The 19,490-nt window shown below is 48.7% G+C and overlaps 2 protein-coding genes across 2 annotated transcripts in view; both read right to left on the bottom strand.

The window, feature by feature from the left end:
- The window catches only part of DIXDC1 (DIX domain containing 1), a 38,335-nt gene extending 37,951 nt beyond the window's left edge, over nucleotides 1–384 (bottom strand). Inside the window, exon 1 of the mRNA XM_050910934.1 lies at nucleotides 325–384. Coding sequence (XP_050766891.1) covers nucleotides 325–384 — 60 coding nt within the window. The remainder of the gene's footprint in view (nucleotides 1–324) is intronic.
- Nucleotides 385–8,883: 8,499 nt separating this feature from the next.
- On the bottom strand, nucleotides 8,884–14,831 carry C25H11orf52 (chromosome 25 C11orf52 homolog). The gene is made up of 4 exons (XM_050911071.1): nucleotides 14,800–14,831; nucleotides 10,318–10,358; nucleotides 9,482–9,528; nucleotides 8,884–9,120 (listed from the first exon to the last, which is right to left on the bottom strand). Exons 1-4 carry the CDS (start codon nucleotides 14,829–14,831, stop codon nucleotides 8,884–8,886), a joined length of 357 nt encoding a protein of 118 aa, XP_050767028.1.
- Between the last annotated feature and the right edge of the window lie 4,659 nt (nucleotides 14,832–19,490).

The following is a 19,490-nucleotide window of genomic DNA, read 5'->3' on the forward strand; positions in this document are numbered from 1 at the left end:
TTGCTGCAGTTTACATTATTTCCTGGTACAACAATAAAGGGCTGCGAAGAGAATAAAAACTCTGAGCTAAAAACATCAGCTGTAAAACAGCCACAAACTCTTCAAAAAACTATTGCTGATTTGCAGACCCCTGGCTGAGCTGCCCAGTATGCCCTTCTGTTAGTAAGCAGCTCTCCTGCTCTGAAATCTTGCTCATTTTACTCCTTCTCTGTTCCTCAAAGCACTGAAAGCACTGGGAGACATAACAATTCCTGAGAGATGCTGCACAAAAGCATGCTGCCTTGCCCCGGCAAGGTCTGTGTGAGACTTGGGACATGCATTTACCTCTGTGAAGCCCTCCTGAAGAATATCCAGTAAATTCCCCCTGGCCAAACAAGCAAGCATTCTCCACGAGCCCACCGACAGGCGACGGTCTCAGAGGACACAGGGCAGATCCTCCAGCTCTGCGCACGACCTCTTCCTCCTCCTCCCAAAGACAAAGAGTTGGAGCTCATCAGGAACCGCATTCATAGTCCCATATGTACAGCCCGTTACTGCACACAGATAGTTGAGCCAAAGTCAAGGCTTGCACTGGGCATGCTCGAGAGTGAGCTGCTGGGGGAGTAGTGGGAGAGATGTCATACGGTTCCTATAGAAACGCATCAGCTTACAAGATGCAGGCCCAGGACTGAGTTGGGGAAACATATGAAACCCATTTCCAGCAGTCGTACTCACACAAAACCTGCTGCGTAAAAGAGATTTTCAAACCCACCAAACACAGCAAGCCCCGTATGGCGTGGGGGCAGGGAGAGAGTCAAAGAACAGCAAATAGCAGATGCCTTGCTTAGCTAGAAAAGCAAACGGAAAGATTATAAGAGCTGCCAGCTTTAACTCTCAGCAATCGTTCTGCAGCCCTGAAGAAACAACAGCGTTGTCAGCAACCTGGTAGAGACAGGAAGCTGCAAACCAGGCCACAACCCAACTAGTAACATTTGCACAGTACTCGGCCCTGCTCTAGCTACCCTGGCAATGAAGTCGAAACAAGAAAAAAGACAGAAAAATTTCAAACTAGAATTAAAAACAATCCCCAGCAAATTTTCTAAATCAATAATAACTGCATTCATTCCAGAAACAAGTATCAAATATCTCCAGGCAATCTCTCAAACTTCATCTCACCTTACAGGAAATGCCCAGAAAAAAAATATGAAAAACCTCTCAGAATGGATGAAGACCCCTTCTGCCAGGGGCTCTGGCTGCCAGTTCACAGAGCAACACTGCAAGTACTGCCCAGTGATATCAGACTGTGCCTTCAGACTTCAAAATATCTGGCCAAGCATTTCTAAGTGAGAGACACATTTAAAAACAAACATGTTTTATTGAAGCATCTGGAGGAAAAAGCAATTGCATAATTTTACCATTTTACCCTGTCACATATGGAGATGCAGCTAAAATACAGAAAGACAAGCAACAGGTAATTTCCCTCTGTAACCAACTCAAGTCATTCAAAAGGAGTCAGCCCCCATGCCTCCATGACATAAGTTTTAAATTATTTATTCATGTTTGCCTTCCTTACTTTTTATAATTCAGTGGGAATTGAGATTTTTATGTTTTCATTGATTGTAATAGCACATCTGTTAAGCAAAACGAGATTACTGTGAGGCTTTGCAGAAAGTCTTGTAAACTGGCAACACTGGTGGTTAGTACCTTGATCCAGTTTACTTTTGAGACTCAAAATGCCATTAAATAGACAGCAATAAATATTTATCCCCATTTTTTGTGATGCAATCAAGTAGCTTATGCCTTTGCAGTTTCAATAAAATTTCATAGAAAAACTAAGTGGTTTCCCCATCAGATAGAAAGTGACCCAATTTAAAACAAACAAACAAACAAACAAAACCAACATCCACAAAACACACTTTGAGCCTTTTCTGTGGACTTTATAATGCTATTCTTGACTAATAATCCCAAAGAAAAAGTTATATTTATTATCTGTTTTTCAGTGCTATATAGTAAACATACATTCATAGAAGACTTCTAATATTAACAGGTAAGGATGCTGAGGTTATCCCTTCCTTATACCACTTCAATTTCTGGAACAAAAAAATTAACTCCAGATGTACTGAAGTAAAATCAAACACACTCTGAATGCACAGAGAGGTTGCAGATGGCTGTTAGGTGTTCTCTGATTGTTTTTATAATTTGTTTTATGAATTTGATAGCAGATTAAATATTTTATGCTCATAATCCCTGCAAGCTCTAGATATTTACCCTTGTCCTTTGAGGAGCGGAGAAGCTGAAGGCAGGCAGTCCCTAGCCAGACTTTACACTGGAGACATAACCCAAATTTACAGGATTAAAAAAACAAATAAAAATAAGAATAAAGAGATAATCCGTTCAAACAGCATAGAAATGCAAAGCACAAACAGGATTTAAATGTAAAATGTACTGTTTAAATCATGATAAGATGATACACTGAGAACACCAGTGCCAGTTTATCATGGTCCACCTCAGTGGCATTTAGTTAGGTGCCCTGTTGCATTAGTGGTAGGCAACAATGAAGCACTTTTAACACTTGTGCTCCACCCTGTAAGGACTACAATACAGTTGGGGAACAGCAGGATATAGAGTCTGCCATTAAGTCATTGCCTGCAGTGCAACATGCATTTGTCCATAGAGCTTGTATGTTAAGCCTTGGCAGGCATCTCTAGTTTGTCAGGGATGCAGACTGGCTTTGTTCAGAAGTGGGACACGGCTATTTGATCATCTAAACTCAAACCAATTCCAAGGTCCCTGTACAAGCTGTCTGTGGCACCAGCCCCAATTACAGCTTAGCGGTCATATGAGATACATAACACATCCTTCAATCACAGTGTGCTCCCCATGCCATTGCATAGCAGGACACATTACACAGCATGATGGTGAGGGGGCTGTCAGCCACATGGATTGAGCAGCTGGCTTTGCATATAAATCACGCAAAGCATCCTGGACTTCCTTTTAGAAACACAGGGATGGATCTATATATGTATAACAGATAAAATAGTCAAATGTGGTCTAGAGAAGGGCAATTTCTCCTAGGCCAACCAAATTCAGCAAATGACAAAAAAAACTCATGTCGTTGTTAGTACCAAGAAGCATCTCTCTCACTCCTACTCCCTATACCCCTATTTCCTGGCACAAATCAGAGGACCTAAAGCCACATGTGTCACCCATAGTACAGTAGTGCCATCCCTGAGATATGCAGAAATACTATCTTAGCTGAACATATTGGGGGAACTGTGAAGAAGTTGGTTTGGATTGGAGAGACCATTCAAGCCAGAAGCCCTACCCTGCCTGCCTTTTTGGATCAACCAAGAAAAGCTGGGACTGAAGTCTGAAATTCAGGTGGTCACTTTTAGTCCTATATCCCTGTTACAGAGCTTGTACCTACTAGAACACCAACACAGCAAAAGGCAAAGTGTTCTCATTATGTGTGCCAGGTTCAGGTACAGGCCTACTTGCGGTATTTTTTCCATCAGAGATTTTGTCATCAAAGATTTGCTTCTATATGGGATTTCTTATCTTTGAAACAGAACTGCCTCGCTTTCACAATATGAATGTCAGAGAATAGAACCTAGGCCATTTCTGATGGCTAGACTGAGAGGCAGAGCATGCTGAGCCATTCTTCTGTTTATTGTGGTAACACAAATGCATCTTGGGTGTGTGTGCTGAAAATACCTTTTAAAAATTAAATGCTAGTTCTCCCATCTTTGTGTTTCACTCTTAAATGTCAAGCTTCTTGTAGCAGGAATCATACTTCTCTTTCAGTTTTATAACATCATAATAGATGCCTTTGAATGTTATCTTTGCAAGAAGCAAACAAAACAGCCTCTCACTAAAACTAATGCTTCATCATTCTCCCTGAAGATGATTCCAAAATGAAGGGCACGGGGCAATGATATCAAAAGAGTGCCTGCATCAACGGTTCCTGGTGTGAGTGACCTTCAAAACAAGCATGTAGGATGGCAGTTTCCTTGGTGGCATTGCCCTCTCCTGGCCAGTTTCAGCATAACCCTAACCCTTGTACTTGCCCCTGTTCAATTCCGGACAAGGTGCATGACAAAGCACTGTCAAGCTCGATTTCCTGTTGTTTCGATGAGACTGTCGTCGTGTCACAGCAGCACCATCAGTATCAACACATAAGCCTTTCTTCAAGACTTCCATCCAAGGATTTTAAGGCACTTTATCAGCATTCTCTGATTGTTTCTCTTATCAGCTCTTGAGAAAGAGAGAAAGATCAATGGCCACAGTTCAGCTCTTGCTAATAAAATTTTGGTTGGGGAAATAAAAGCAAGTGAGGCTGATTCAGAAACAAAGGCTGTGAGGCTTGTGAGGCCATGACTGCAGTAATAGCAAAAAGAGCTGCCTAATGTAACTAATGCTTTTGTGTCACTGAGTGTCCCCCTCCAACCTGCCCATCAAGCATCCAAAACAGAGGTCAGACACAAAAAGGATTCCTGGAAACTCACGGAGAATGCAGCAGGCTGTGATGTGTGTCGGGGCACCATGTCCATCAGAGTTCCCATGCTGGATGCCACAGCTCAGCTCAGTGCCAAGGGGAATGTACCAGCACTCCTTCCCCCTTGAAGCCTCAGGGGGAGAAGAAAATGTATTAAACACAAAGGAAAGAATTTTCTTAGAGGGAGAACAGACTTACCAACGAAATGTCTCAATATAACTAAAACAAAGGAGGAAAGTTGGCACCTTCTTTCACTGCCTGCAGAAAATATATCTAAGGGCTACAGTCTTAGGGCAATTTACACATTTTTGTGTTATCTTCCACACGTAAACTATGTCTGGTGGACAGAATTCCCCTGAAACACATGTAAAAAAGATTCCTGATTACATTGGCTTACAGTGCACATAGGATCTCCTTATCCCTTCCCACTTATGGAGGGGGAATCCAAATTCAACGGAAGTCAAATATGCCAGCCAAAGCTGTACTGATCCCTAGTGTCAAATATTCAGGGTATTACTTGATTGAGTACATTTAGCCCAGACAGCAAAGATTCATAAATAATTTTAGGAAAAAATTCCACATACTGACATTTATATTTAGGAATTTTCTGGTAATCTATATTTTCTTTGCTTAATCTTCCTTTAGAAGTTCAGAATGAAGTCTGGTGAAAGGAAAGGTGGGGGAGTTTGGAAGAGTTAACAGAATGGATAATGGTAAGATTCCTTGAGAAAGACTGAATGACATCAGGAATCGCTGTTTTTAATGATCATTTAAAGGTGGGCAGGAGGGTAAGCCTTAGGCAGATGGTCACTATTATCTTGGTCGTGTCATCCTGGTACATCTCTAGGGACCAAAGGTCGGGGGTAGGACAGGACGGGTAACAGAGGCAAAGCCAAGGCGGGTTACTGAATCTGCTCATGGTGGAGGTATTTTGGGGCCCATTCTGCAAAGCGGGGCTGAGAGCCAGTGAGCAGGGAGGCCATGAGGTGTGGGGCAGGGATCTGAGGCCTCGGACGGGCTGTGTGGCCCCAAGTGTCTCTGGGAAGCAGGGTGGGCCCGGGGGGGTTGGAGCATGGGGATCCTCAGGAGAAGGGCTGCCTGGGGGAGACCAGGGTACGCGGAATAGTAGGCCACAGTGTGGGGGACTAGGGTATCGGGAACAGGCCGCGATCCCCAGGAGCAGGGCAGTCCCAGGGGCTGAGGAGCCACCGGGGAAGGGGTGGCACAGGGGAAACCAGGGCCCCCGTGGAGTGGGGTGCCGGGCCCGCCCCGCCAGGACCCCGCGCCCTGCGGCCCTACCTGCGCCCGGCGTGGGCAGGAGGCTGCAGGCCCGGCCCGGGCCCGGCCGCAGCGCGTCGCCGCTTGCCATGGGGACGGGGGCGGGACGGGGCGGCCCCGCGCAGGCCCCGCCCGGCCGGACCGGGCCCGCCTGCAGCCGGGGCCGGCGGGCTGAGGCTCAGGGCCCGGGAGCGTGCGGGGGGAGCCCGCGCTCAGCACCCACGGTGCCGCTCTGCTCCAACGCGTTTGTCTGCAGCAGCGGCACGTCCCCACACTCGGGCAGGAGAAGCGTGAGGAACCCTCCGGCTGGGTGGGCCCCAGGCCCCGGCTCTGCAGGCGCTCACCTGGGGCCGCGTGTGGGCCCCCAGAGCCCCAGTGCAGCAAGCGGGCAACGGCCTCCCCAAAAAGTGCAAATGCATTAGTTAAAACTAAAAATTAGATCTTTAGTGTTCAAGGAACACTTGAAACATTAGCACTCATTTAACACCTAAACATAACAACCTCGGGAAACACAGGAGATAACGCACGCTGTTGGAAGCTTTTAATATTCAGTGCAAAACCAAGTCCTTTAGAAAAATCCTTATTGCAGAACACGTGGCTTTCACATTTTATCTATTCAAGGCCTGGTAAACAGGCAAAATTACTGTAATACTCCTGTTCTATGCGGAGAATTTGATTATCTCTAAGATAGCCTGTACTTCAGAAACAACACCAAGTACTCACTACGTATGGAAGCTGGAGCTCCTTAGGGAATAGAAGATAAACTACCATTCCAGGCTTTGAGGCACTCATTAAAAGATAGTTTCTACTATCGTTCTGCATTCGTTCAGAATACAAAAGGGCTGATCCACAGATCAACAGAACTAAGTGACATGACTAAGTGAAAGCAAGTTCCTCTGAGCCAAACCCAGTCCTACTTATATCCACGTCAAAACTGGTTTAACTTGATGGAGGTGCAAGTTTATACCACTCTGGGCCCAGGAGCTTGACCTTTGTGCAACTTGCTGTCCCCAGCCCCAGCTCTCTTGCTGGGTGAGGCGAAACTTCAGTACCACATGCTGTGAATGCCACTGCAATAACGGGCTGTTTCACTTAAATTGTTTTTAAAAATGACCTGTTGGAGCCTGCACCTTCTAGAAAACCTCCCATCTCCTGAACTATAGCCCATATTTAAAAATGTTTCTAAAAAATCCAGTTTCTTCCTATCATGTGGAGGGCCTGACTAGAACTGAAGCCAGTGTCCCTTTCTAGTTCTTGTACCAGCGATTCAGTGCAAGGAGGTATATAACTGCTGCCCAGCATGAACCAGATCTGGCAGCCTGTCTGACAGCAAGGCTAGCAGAACTGAGTGACAGAGTGTCCCATGACTCCCTGACACACTCTTGTAAGTAAATCCTGTGCCCATTCAATCCTTCTCAGTCCAAAGGACAGGTTTTCATGCTGGGCATGGAGTACAGAAAGGCACTTGGAGGAGCAGAAAGAGGAATCCTTGGCACTCAAAAGAACGAGCCCTTCCAATAACATAATGCTGTACTCATTATAAATGAAGGGCCTTCTACTGCAGACCTTAAAATAGCCCCACTGAGGTCAGCTGGATAGCATGGGCAAAAAAACCCTTTTCAGGTAGAAAAATATACTGTATCCATTATAAAAAAGGGGCCTTCTCCTGCAAACGTTACTCTGGCCTTACAATAGCCCTGCTGAGGTCTACTAGGTAGCACGGGCAAAAAGGTAGAACAATTGTAGGATTGGTCCTCAAAACATTTCCATCTTAGCAAACACTGCCCATACCAGCTTTATTTTTTGTAATGAGCAGGAACTCCTTCATGCTTTTTACATTTAGCTGAGCCGTAATATGCAACATTATGTATGTTTATAAAATGTACCAGGATGTCCATTTTTAAACACTGGCAATAAACAGGTTGTCCCACAATCTGCATTTAGCTATGCAGACCATTATTTAGGAACAGAGTGTGCCAAGCACTGATTTAGTGCGTGAAGATACTGCTTGGGAGCCCTGTTCAACTGCCAATGCTGCAACTGCCAAATTCAGACCAGTGGCAGAAGCCTTTTGGACGATTGCTATACTGCATTGCTAACACTATTTTAAATCCATAAACAAATTCACAAAGGTGTATCTGGGAGGTTAGCAGAAAACACCACATGGTGTGTGCTCTGTGTTACTGGGTTTTAAAACGAAGGCTGACAGTATGAAATAAGAAAAAATGGTGGAAAAGTCCAAAGCCCTCTCTAATGTTGACCAGGATTCATTCCCAGTATCTCAGGCATGCAGACAGCTGCTGTACTTTAAGGACTGGATAACTGCCCTAAATATAGGCAGTGGCTTTTAAATGGCTGCCTCGCAGTTAAATTGTGAATTTTCCTTGTTTCATTTCCAGTCACAGCCAAGAGCTCACTACTCACTTCTGTGCATGTGAGTAGGGATGCATATCTGTACAGCCCTTCAGTGAAAGAAATTGTTCTGGCCTTGGTTTTAGTGTGCTGTGCATGGTTATAGAACACTGCTTTTTGAGAAAAGGGGATGCACATAGTGCATGACTGCAGTTAAAAGAGCAGGTGTTGGAGGAAGACATTGCAGTAGATACTGTTAAAGGTTTCATACCATTTCTTCACAGTATCATCCACATGTCATTCTGCACATTGCAGAATTTTCTTAACATTAACATAAAATCCTGTGGCAACATCTCCCTTGTCCCAGTATTGAATCCTGTGTGCCATGTTCCCAAATCCATCTGCAGAGCAGCACTCAGGTGGTCCTGTGCCACAGCAGAAACTTTCTCACTGCAGCTCTGAGCTGTGGTTTTAGCCTTCATCAGCCAAGGAGCAGCTCTGTGTTCTCACAGTGCTGGGAGGAGACAGGTTGCCAGCTTCAGAGGCAACTCTTCCAAGGGGAAGAGGTGCTTTTTGTCAGCAGAATCAGATAGGAAATGACTCATCAGGTGAGAATAAATATGTCTGTGACCTCCAAAGAGAAATGCAGGTGGAAGACACAGCCTCTCTGCACTTTCTCAGGGCGACTTGACGTGTCCATGAGGTTAGCTTGCGTCTACAGCATCTCTAAGTCTGTGAAATCCTTTTGCTGCTGAAGGAAGAGGGGGCCATCAAGCCTTTTATACCAGGGTCCCATTCTTACTGTCATATTTCAGCCTGGGCCGGGGGAAGTTGAGGGTGGCATACTCTGTGGCATTCTGCATTTGTAAGTTCTTCACCTCTGCTGCAGAGCGCTCCCGGACCTTGGTGAACACTTGGATGTCTGCGTAATGAATGCTGTCATCCTGCTTCACACTCCTGGGTTTACTCACGGTGGCGTAGACAGGAAACTCCGGGACATCTTCGTATGTTGGAGCCTTTGGGGAGAAAGAGCTCTGGAAGGTCAGCTCCCTGGGCTGCTGCTACACATGCCTCCCCCAGACCAGGCAGAGACACCCTGCACACTGCCCCCAGCACCATCCAGCCGTCTGACACCTCAGGCTCAGAGAGATATTCATCCTACTGCTTCCACTGCACTTTAGGGGAAAAAAATGGGGCCACATCACTGTGCAGCAATGCACATTGTTCCCACAGCCATTAAAGCCTATACAGGATGAGACGATTCATGGCTCTGAATAAGCTGCCCCATGTCCTCCCAACCCATCTAGCCTAGGAAGTGGTGGCCAGCTCTGTCTTCTCAATATACAGTTAGGAAAACAACTCTGGGAAGCTGTTTACCTTCCTGCCAGGCTGATGCTGTTGGCTGTCATGTCTCACATTAGTTCCTGAAAAAGAAACACCAGTGGATCAGGTTAATACAACTGTTTATTGTTCCACCTTTGAATGCAGAAATGCAGCATCTGGCCCATGGGCTCTCCCCACTGGGCACAAACCAAATTTCCACCTCATCTGACACCCTCAACCCTAATGCCGTCTCTGAGGCCTGTCTCCAAGAAGAAAGTCTGGGCTTGTTTCTTTGGAAAAAATAAGGTTTCCCAGGATGACAACATGCTGTGGATTGCAATGTTCTTGGCAGAACCTAGCAGGACAGACACAGCACAGAGAGCTTCCTTGTCAAGCCGTTGGAGAAGTCAGATCCAGTTTTAACTTTGTTATTTCCTTTGCTGCCTGGCAAACATATTTTGCCCAGCATGGTCCAAAGGCCACAGGACACAACTGGGCTGCTTAGGGAATGCACTTTATTCTGGGGGACTGATGTCAGATGGATGTTTGCAGCTCTTAGAGGAGTTTGATGCAGCTTCTGTTATGCTGCCTCTTGAGAGTACTCACATGTGTTTTAATGTGAGACTCTGGTATTTTAAAGATACTGCTGAAGTCCCTTCCCTCCCCCTTGCCAAGTCCCATGGCATATCACACCCCTTGCTTTAAGTTTTAAAGAAATCTTGCCTCTTGCTTCTACCGGACTTCTCCTGAGGAAGGTTAGGTACAAAAGAGTATGGGAGGGAACCTCAGCCTCAGGGATCCAATTCACAGCCAGCACTGACTAATGTCAGCTAACCAGGGGCTCAGTCACTCCACCTCTTGTCCTCTAAAGCGTTTTCACAAATCCTTACCTTGCTTTTCTTTCTTTCTTTTAAAAGGCGAAGGACAATTCCTGAAATCAGAGAGAGATGTCAGCCCCGAGAAGCCCCAGCCTCTGCTCTCATACCATGCAAACCCAAATGCACCAGTCCAGGGTACCACATCTGTGGGTAATGAGAAAGGCCCAAGAAGTGTCTCAGAGAAGAGCTATTGAGCCAAGCCAGAACCTGAGCGACTCTTGCAGGGAGAGGGTCCAAAGGGGAGATGTGAGGATGTGTTTCCTTCTTCTGTGACACACCTACCATATACCAAACAGACATCCGCCAAGTCTCCTTGCCTTTCAGCCCTGCCTGGCTGTCCAATATGCATATGCATCAGAGTGAATGAGAACAGAGTTCACTGTAGTTTTGCAACTACATTTCCACAGCTGTATGATCTAAGATGCAGGGTGCAGAGCATGATCTCAATTGGCACAAAACCCTTCTCTTAGGGCCAGATGCTCTGATAGCCCCATACCCTGTGCTTTGGCCCCCTTGCCCAAGGAGCAGCTACGCACAGACCTTGTGCTAATTTAATGTTTCAGACAGTTTTCCTGTTCTCAGTTTTCCACTTAAAACACAACCAAACCAAACAAGCTATGCACTTTGGCCAAGCCAAACCCTAATCTCAGCTGTACGTGTGTGACCAGAAAGAGATGAGCCAAATATAGCTATGTTCCAGCCATGGAATGAACAGGAGCCAAATTCATTCCAGCTGTAACAACAGAGCCAGGAGCTGAGCTCCTGCAGGCTGGTACTGGCAGGGGAGCGCAGGCTGTCTGGCAGAGCAGAGACGTGTCGCATTCTGGCCCAGATGCATGAAGGAAATGTTGTCGTTGCATCACGCTCAGAGGGCCAGAGGAGAGCAGGTGCCAGCCCTTGTATGGCTCCTCCTGCGTACGCATGTCCATCTGGTGCTGGCTGCCAACCAACACAGCGTGCAGCCGAGGGTCTCACACAGGTCTGTGTCTCTGCTGCAGCACAGGCAGCAGCTGAAAGTGGGCAGCTAGCGCTTTTAATGGGGCTATAGAGTTACCACATGGTTCCCAAGAAACATTGTACGTCCCACAGTGTGTGCATTTGCCAGACAGTCCTGCCACAGGCGGGAACAATGCAGTGCTGGAGGCAGAGCTCTGCCTTTGCTGGCTTTTAGAGGCAGTTTCAGTGGGCGGGTGAGGAGGACAGTGTGTGCAGTAATGCCTTTGGCACTGTAATGGCAAAACAAAAAAAGCATGAATGCAGGCAAAGAACTTGGAGACCTTCAAAATGGTCAGTAATGATTAACCAGACTTGCTAGACCTGGGAAGTGAAAGGCAGCTTTGGGGAAGGCAGGGTGGCCATGCGCCTGTGCAAAAGCATCCAACACTGCTTCTCGTGTCTCTGCTGCGTGCTGGCCCACAGAGGCACCAATGGTCCTCCAGTCCTTGATAGACAAAATCTGGGGGGCTGCCCCCAGGAGTTAGGGGCCTAGCTCAAGGCAGCATTGCTTTGTCTTGCAGTGGTTCTCACTTGGCTCTTGCAGCTTCCTCCTCCACTGTCTCTATGAGCTTGCGGGGTCTCCAGGGCCCTCCTTGCCAAGGCTTGTGTGCTAGAGCACTTTGCTTCTTTACAGCATTCAGGCACGTTGCGCAATGTCATTAAAATAGCACCATTTGAAGCAAAATCAGCAGGGTCCCTATCCTCTTTCCTGGGAGGTAGGTTGCAGTATCAGCTTCCCAAGCTGCTCTTGCTTGTTTTGGTTGCCTTGCTTTGTAGAGAGAGCATGAGCAGCCAGTGTGTAGGCTGGCGCTATTCTGAGCCTGTCTGCAGGCTAATCACAGCCAGGCAGGAGATGGCATCTCCCAGCCTCAGATCTGTGGTAATTAGAACGGATGTGGCAAGGGAAACGAGACCAGGGCCAACCTCTCCCCTCTTCTCAAAACCAGGTCAAACATGTAACTAACTCACAGCCTGCTAGAAGCACATTGTATTCTACACGACAGCACACATGTCCCTGCTCCTGTATTGCTTCTTCCCCTTTCCCCATGTCAGTGCCAACCTGATTTCTGCCCTACGCAAGTCTGCTTCACAGTGAGTCCTGAATTTTGGCATCTTTTGCTGTCCATGCACACCAGAGGCCATGAGTACTAAACCAAGTGATGAGAATGCCTGGGGCCTGCCCTCCACAGGGCCATGCTTGCAGAGGTACCCGGACCTGGGGGCACACTCTCCTTCATCAGTAACTTTCTTCTGTGAACAAATTTGCTGTAATGGCTTTTCTTTAAAGACGTCAGGAACTTCCTTAGTCTCTTGCTCTTTGCTCTGTCTCCCTTAGCGCCCATGCTTTGGTAGTGATCATGACAAGGATCTTCTGTCCAGGAGAAGGTGGGTGCCTGCCTCCCCTGAGCCCTTTTGTAAGTCTCAGCTTTATTTAGGAAGCCCACCTCTTTGCTGATGCAGCTGTGGTGCTGAGAAAATACACAGAAATAAAAGCAGTAAAGGTGCCTGGAAACACCTGAACTAAAATTAAGTACCATTTGTTTTCCTTCTGTCACCAAGCCAAAGCTATGAATCGTGCAAACTTCTGCAGTGGGGCTTCAGTGCACTTCAGTCTGCTCTTGATTGTGGTCCTCTGTAGGTGTCTCCCAAGCCCATGTTACCAACAGCACAGTCCCACTTGCCTTCCTCTCTCCTTGCCCAGAGCCCGTTTGAATAGCCTGCATAGCACAGGGACAGCCTGGGAGCCTGAGGCCCTTCTTCACCCATGTGTTTCCATGTGCAGGACAGGGAATGATGCTCCTGGGGAGAGAGCTCTGCTTTCTCCTCGCTGCAGTCTATAAGGCAGATGTTAGCACTTGAGTCCCACAGGGGTGCTGGGGTCAAAAGGGTCTTTGGCCAGAGCTTTGTCCTCTGCTGCAGGAATCTGCCAGAAGGTAGTATTGACACCACCAGCAAAAATACCATCCCAGCTTCTTACTTTCCATGCAGCCTCTGGGAAAAAATGAAGTGGGACACAGGAGTCCTGGTCCAGTAGTTTTGGGGGAGCAGAATTTGATATTGCTCCAGAGGAGCCAGCCTGCCACCATGCTGTTCCCCAAATGGAGCAGAAATCTGCTCTCCTGCCTGGCTCTGCATAGGTGAGTGACCTTCAGATTCTGGTTTATACTTCCTTTTGGAGGCAGAAGTGTTTGTGCATGGCCTGGCACTGTCTAGACATGAAAGTGCCACCACAGCATATGCTGTAATGGTGGTGTTTGTACTCTGGAGTCTCTGGCTTTGCCAGTCTGTGCTGTGGCATGGCTCTCTCCACCACACACTGTCAGTAGTGTGCCTGGCAACTGCAGCTCTGCTCAAGGGAACCAGCCTGTGCCCCAGGCATTCCCTGATCAGGCCCTTGTCTGCTGCAGTAATGAAGCTGATGCCCTGGGTGCCTCGTTTACCCTCTGCCACAGGGTAGAGGAAGTAGAAAATGGGACTTTTGGTGGGGGACATGTCAAGAACCAGCCTTCCACCTCCCACCTACAGCTCCTATTCCTAAATCCCAAACTCCTCTGCCCTCCAGCTCAGGGCTCAGGTTGGAAGGACCTCAGTGTCCTGAACCTCCTCCTTTGCTTCAGCCACTAGGTGATGCTGTGCCTCTTGTAATTATTAAAAAGTGCTAATGAATTTCTAATACTTTTAACAAATGCAGCGTTGGAGAGAATGTCCTCAGAGTTTCATCTGATATTCATGGCTTTCCCCCTTGTACCATGCTCAGAGCTGAAAATATTTCCACTTGGCACCAAATGATTCTCCACTGTGCCCTTTTTCTGTAAGCAGGAGGTCCAGGGCACAACATGAGCCAGGAGGGATTAAACTGTCACCCTCCCTCCCAGAGAGAAAGAGCAACATCATATGAAAAACGTGGCCAGGATTTCCCAAGCGCAAATAAAGCCCAGACAGACACAGGCAGGGAGAGGGGCTGGAGGAGCTGAGAGCAGGATGGGGTAGCTGATCCACAAGCCCTTAGTGCCAGCACTGCCCCAGGGGCCCCTCCCTGCAGTATGCCAAGGGGACACCTTATGGTGTCTACCTGGCCGGAGACCACTGGGGCAAGGACAGGGATTTTAACTAGATCCTTCCTAGAACTGAGCTATTCTCAGCTGCTGGCATGGCTGCGGGAACCCAAGCTGCCAGTCCCAGGAGGTGCCACAGCCCGTCTGGGCTGAGAGATGTGAGCAACAAAGCCCCTTCGCCTCCCTCTATCCTGCCCTTGGCAGGCAGGGGCTGCCCCAGCCTCCCGTCCCCGCCCTGGCACCTGCACAGCAGTGACCCAATGCCCCTGCTCACTTGCTCTCAGTTTCTGTGTGAGCTGGCAAGGTGCAGGGCTGAGAGCCCGGTGGGAGCCCTGGCAAACCCAGCACAAAGAAGCAAAGCTTGCAAAGTCCACTCAAACTTCCACTCAGGCTGCCCGGAGCTTTGTCTGCCATCCCCATACCTGGCGGATGCCGTACTCACCATGGTTGCCTGCAGCTGCAGAGATTGCCCATGTCGCTCCTTCCTCCATGAAGCAGAAGTGTTTTCTGGACAGGGAGAGCTTGTATTTCCTGGTTCCTGCTCGGCCCCTGGCTATTCCAAGGGAGTGTCTGGCAGTGTCAGATTTCTCTCCATCACTGCAGTGACGCTTTGCTAGGCCCGTGCGTGCCATCTACCGGAGGGCTTGCCCTGGGCTCTCTGTGCCCCCAGGGCCTGCGCTCACCTCTTGCTACCCAGGGAGGAGAGGGCAAGGTAGCAGCATGCCTCCAGGCCTCAGCCCTGGGGCTAAAATTCTGCTTTATGATTTGTACAGTGGATGTCCCTCCACTACCTCTCTCTCTCACCAGCGCCATCCTGCTGATGCCAGCAGTGATGCAAAAGAGGATGGAGGAGGGACTTCAAATGTTCCTGAACAAAAGGAGAAACACCAAGGTGGGAGCTCTCAGTGCTGTTCCTGCTGTCCATCATTGCATCTCAAGCAGAATGGCAGAAAAATGTGTGGCATGGGCTGGCATCATCTGGGAAAGAGAGCATATCTTCTTGGGAGGGAGGTGATGCCTCAGCGAAGGTGAAAGCAGGCTTGCAGGTCTACTCTCAGCTGAGCTCTACTGCTGCTGCTTCTGTTGCAGGCAGAAAAGTATATGCAACCTCAGGTACATTACTAGGAATCCATTTTTTTTAAAGCTACCTAGATGAAAGTGTACAGATTTGTGCTTTTGAGAATGACAGAATCCCATGAGGGACCTCGCATCATTAAGGACCTGCAATACAGCTCTTAGGCTCACCCTTCAGCATGTCAAACAGGAACACTAATCTGCATTTTACCTCTCTACGCCTGGTGAGAGCCCTTCAAACTGTGGCGGGTCATTCCTGGACTGAACAACAGGTAGCTGATCTCTGGCAGCTCTAAGAGAGCTGATACTCAATACTGAAAGATACCATGTTAATGTAGTCCTCGAGCAGAAACTGTGCTCCACAGCTTTGATTTGGCAGTCAGCCCCAGTTCTGTGCAGGCCTGAATACCTCATGGGATGTGCTGACAAGTGGGTAAGTTTTAATTCACCCTTCTGGCAGGCTATCTCAGGAACCAGCCCTAGTCCCCTCCTGCGGCTGTACCCATGCCCTCAGCCATGCTCACAGCATCATTTATCATCTGCCCAAGTGCAGAGCAAAGCTTGTACCTGTCCAGAAGTGGCAGGAGGAGAAGAGTTCTGCTTTGGAATGACCACAGGGCACAGCTGCGCTCTTAGCTGAATCCTGAATGAGCTGCATCGTGACCTGCAGAGCCTGAGTCTTGCTCTGAAACTGCTCCTCAGCATGTGGCTGGAGAAATTGCACAGCTCAGCCTGCACCACATCACCCCGGGGAAAATTTAGGATCAGATTTATGCAGGCAGATGGGATTCAGTCCTCATCCCAACAGGACCGTGTTCTCAGGGTCCTGCAAAGACCGAATGGTCTCAGGAGTCTGTCCCTGCTTGGGAAGTTGCAGACTGTGTGTCTCTGAGTTTGCCACTGACACTGTTGATTTAGTGAGCCAGTGTCTGTTTTGATTTGTGGGATAACTTGGGCTTTGTTGCTTTGTGGAGAAGAAAAAACAAAAGGCTGGGAGCCTGTTCCCATCATCCCCTTTCACAAATACTGGAGCTGCTGGTTTGAGCTCCACCAGAGAAATAGAAAGGCATCAAAAACATTGGCAGAGCTGGAGAGCATTTGGCTGCCACTCTGCATTCCCTCCTCAGTCTGTGTCTGCAGGAATGAAAGAGAGCATGGCTTCCAGTGCTCCTGCTCAGCAAACCGATCAGGCTATTTTGTGCAAAGCCTGCCAGGGTGCAGAGGAACAGCCCAGTGGCTGACACCAGGCAGTGCCAGCCCCTCTCACTGCATCACTGCTCGGGGCAGCTGTTTTCAAGCACTCAGGGACATTGTCTGGGTAACAAGCTGTGCAACTGGCACAGGATGAGCCTGCAAGTGCCCAGCAATAGAGAATGAACTCGTTGGAGAGCAAAGACAGGGCTAATAAAAGCCAGAGGGGGAACAGAACTGTGTAATGACTACTAATGCTGTGCATTTCTATTGCAATAGTGTCAAGGTACCTCAGACACCAAGGGACTGGGACCACACTGTGATGGGTGTGGTACAGGAACACAACAAGCTGGCATTGTCTATAAAAAATGAAGGAGAGAGAGCTCTGAACTGTTTGGGGCACTTTTGTCTTAGAATCTGCTCCCTGTGCAGCCCCAGCCCTGGCCACAATCTGTTTTCAGCCCCCCGTGGTTCAGCAACCCACAGCCCTTGTGTTGCAAAGGCAGAGCAGGGCCAGATGGCATTTCATGCTCTAGCATGTGCAATGCCTGCATTGTGTGTGTATGTGCACTCCTTCAGCCAGGCACCCCATGCAGGCACCCTGGCAGCTTGCAGGTCCTATGTTGGCCATCCTCCCTATCCCCAATACAGTGAAGATGTTTATCCTAGTGACAGGAGGCCTGCAGTGAGCGAGGGGACCATCGATCCTTCTTCCCAGCACAGGAGATGCCAGATCAGAGACAAAGAATCGCCTTTTATAGCTGCTGCTCTGAAGTGGCTGTGAGTTTGAGGAATCCTTTTATGGCAGGGGACTAAGGAAATTATGGCCGTGCCTGAGCCCACACACAGACACAGGTCTCTGCCCTCACCACAGTGATATGGGCTCAGAAACTCAGCCCTCCTGGGACTCGGGACTCGAGTGGGTGCTGCTGCAAATGCGGTATGTATCTGGTGCAGTGCATGAGGCTGGTGTGGCATGCACTGAGGAGCAGAGAGAGGCTTGTACACAGGGGAGTAGTTAAGGACTGGGCTGTTCCTGCCTTTACAAGCAGCTGCTTCAGGTGATTGAAAGTCACTATCCCAGGATTATCTCTGGAATTATTATTAATGACTTAGACAAAGCCTGTTGTAAAGGTGATTTTTATTTTGACAGTGTCTGAAATACTTACTGGCAGCAGCTTATCTGGTCCTACTTCATGAGTAAGGGCATCCCTCAGCAGTACAGACTGTGAGTGTGGGTATCTGATCTGCACCAGGGGGGATGGAGGCTTAGCCATCCTCCCGCTTGCTCTCATGAGGCTGGCAGGCAGGGCTGCTCTTAATTTGACTCTGATCCTCATTGCTGGCAGGGGCCCTGAGAAGTTGAAAATAGCTGCACAGTGGTTCACTCTGGTCTGGATCCCACTTTGCCTGGCAAGGGTGAAAGAGCAGCCTTATACCAGTGTTTCAGCAACTGAGGAGGTATGCTGCATGGGATAGACTCCTGAGCAGGGCATTTCTGGCCCTGTGTATTCATGGAGGCAGAGTACAGAAGCCTGCAGGTCACATCCCAGCAGGGAGAGGGAGAAGCTCTGTCCACAGGGATGTTGGAACCTCCTCTCTTCTGTGTGGGAGGGCTACACTGAGGCATGCCAAGGACCCCCATATTTGGCCAGTGACACAGCATTTTGGCTGCTTTAATTGGCTCTGACCAGACAAGGATTACAACTGGCACCTGCTGAGCCCTCGGGGCCGTCCGAGGCAGCAGCTGCCACCGACAGCAGCACACATGATCCCTGGCCCAACATCACAAGACTACGGAGACATTTCTCATGTAGCCGGTAGCATCACGGTGTCTGCAAAAGGGGCCAAATTCATTCCTGCTGTGACTCTACAGAGAGTGCTGGGATGCCAGCAAGGCACTTGGGATCTGAGCAGAGCCTTTCCCTTCAGCATTTTGGGGTTCACTCTCCTCACAAGGGCTGAAAATGTCTGTGTGTAAACAAGCCTTATGTCTCATAAACTAGAGGGCTGAAGCAAGCAGAGACCATGGCTTGGCATTTGTTTACTTGGGCTAACTCCAGCTGCAGGTCTGGAAATGCACAGTGGGCCTCCAAGAGCCTATCATTCTAAATCTTTTCTCCTCAAGGCTACTGCCCACTGTGGGCTCCCTACAACAGCAAGCAACTCCAGCTGCACCTGAGCCAGGAGGCCCAGTCACAGAGGTCCCCCTGGCTGCCCCATGGACAGAGTCCCTCCAAGTCCCCACTGATGCCATTTCCACAGATGAGCTCACTGTGAACTCTCTGCTGCTCTGCTCCCCACATCTGGAGCAGCTAAGGCACTGTCCATCCTTCCTGCTGCAGAGTAGCTTGGCCAGAAGCAACATGAATCCAAGGCAAACAAGAGAAGATGAGAGGCAGATTTATTCCTCTTTCCTCCTGAGGGCTGCAGGCACTTTTACAGACCAACAAGCACCTTCCATCTCCACAAAGGTCAGCCACCAGCTCAGAAGTGAGGCACTGGGATCATCTCGTCCCTCTTCCCAGTACCCTTCTGGGCTAAAGCACAGCAGCTGTTCAACAGTCCACTGCAACACAGCCTCACAATTTAGGGTAAGAGTGACCCTTGCCATTTAGGGTGAGAGAAGAGCACCCTGCATGGTGCTTAATGAGCACTTGACCTAGGAGAAAACTTGCATTACAGTCCCTCACACTAACACTTTAGTCCCCCTCTTTTTTCAGTTCCAAGTCCCTTTTTCCATCCATCAGCCCTAAGAAGCAGAAGTCTGGCTTATATATGGCTGCCTCACAGGCCTGCTAAACACTGATGGTGAGAAATAGGGGTCTGGCACCATGGATTCCCCATCCCTGTCCCCCCCGCCTTCCC

Source organism: Gymnogyps californianus, chromosome 25 (genome assembly GCF_018139145.2).
Source record: "Gymnogyps californianus isolate 813 chromosome 25, ASM1813914v2, whole genome shotgun sequence".
Classification (NCBI taxonomy): domain Eukaryota; kingdom Metazoa; phylum Chordata; class Aves; order Accipitriformes; family Cathartidae; genus Gymnogyps; species Gymnogyps californianus.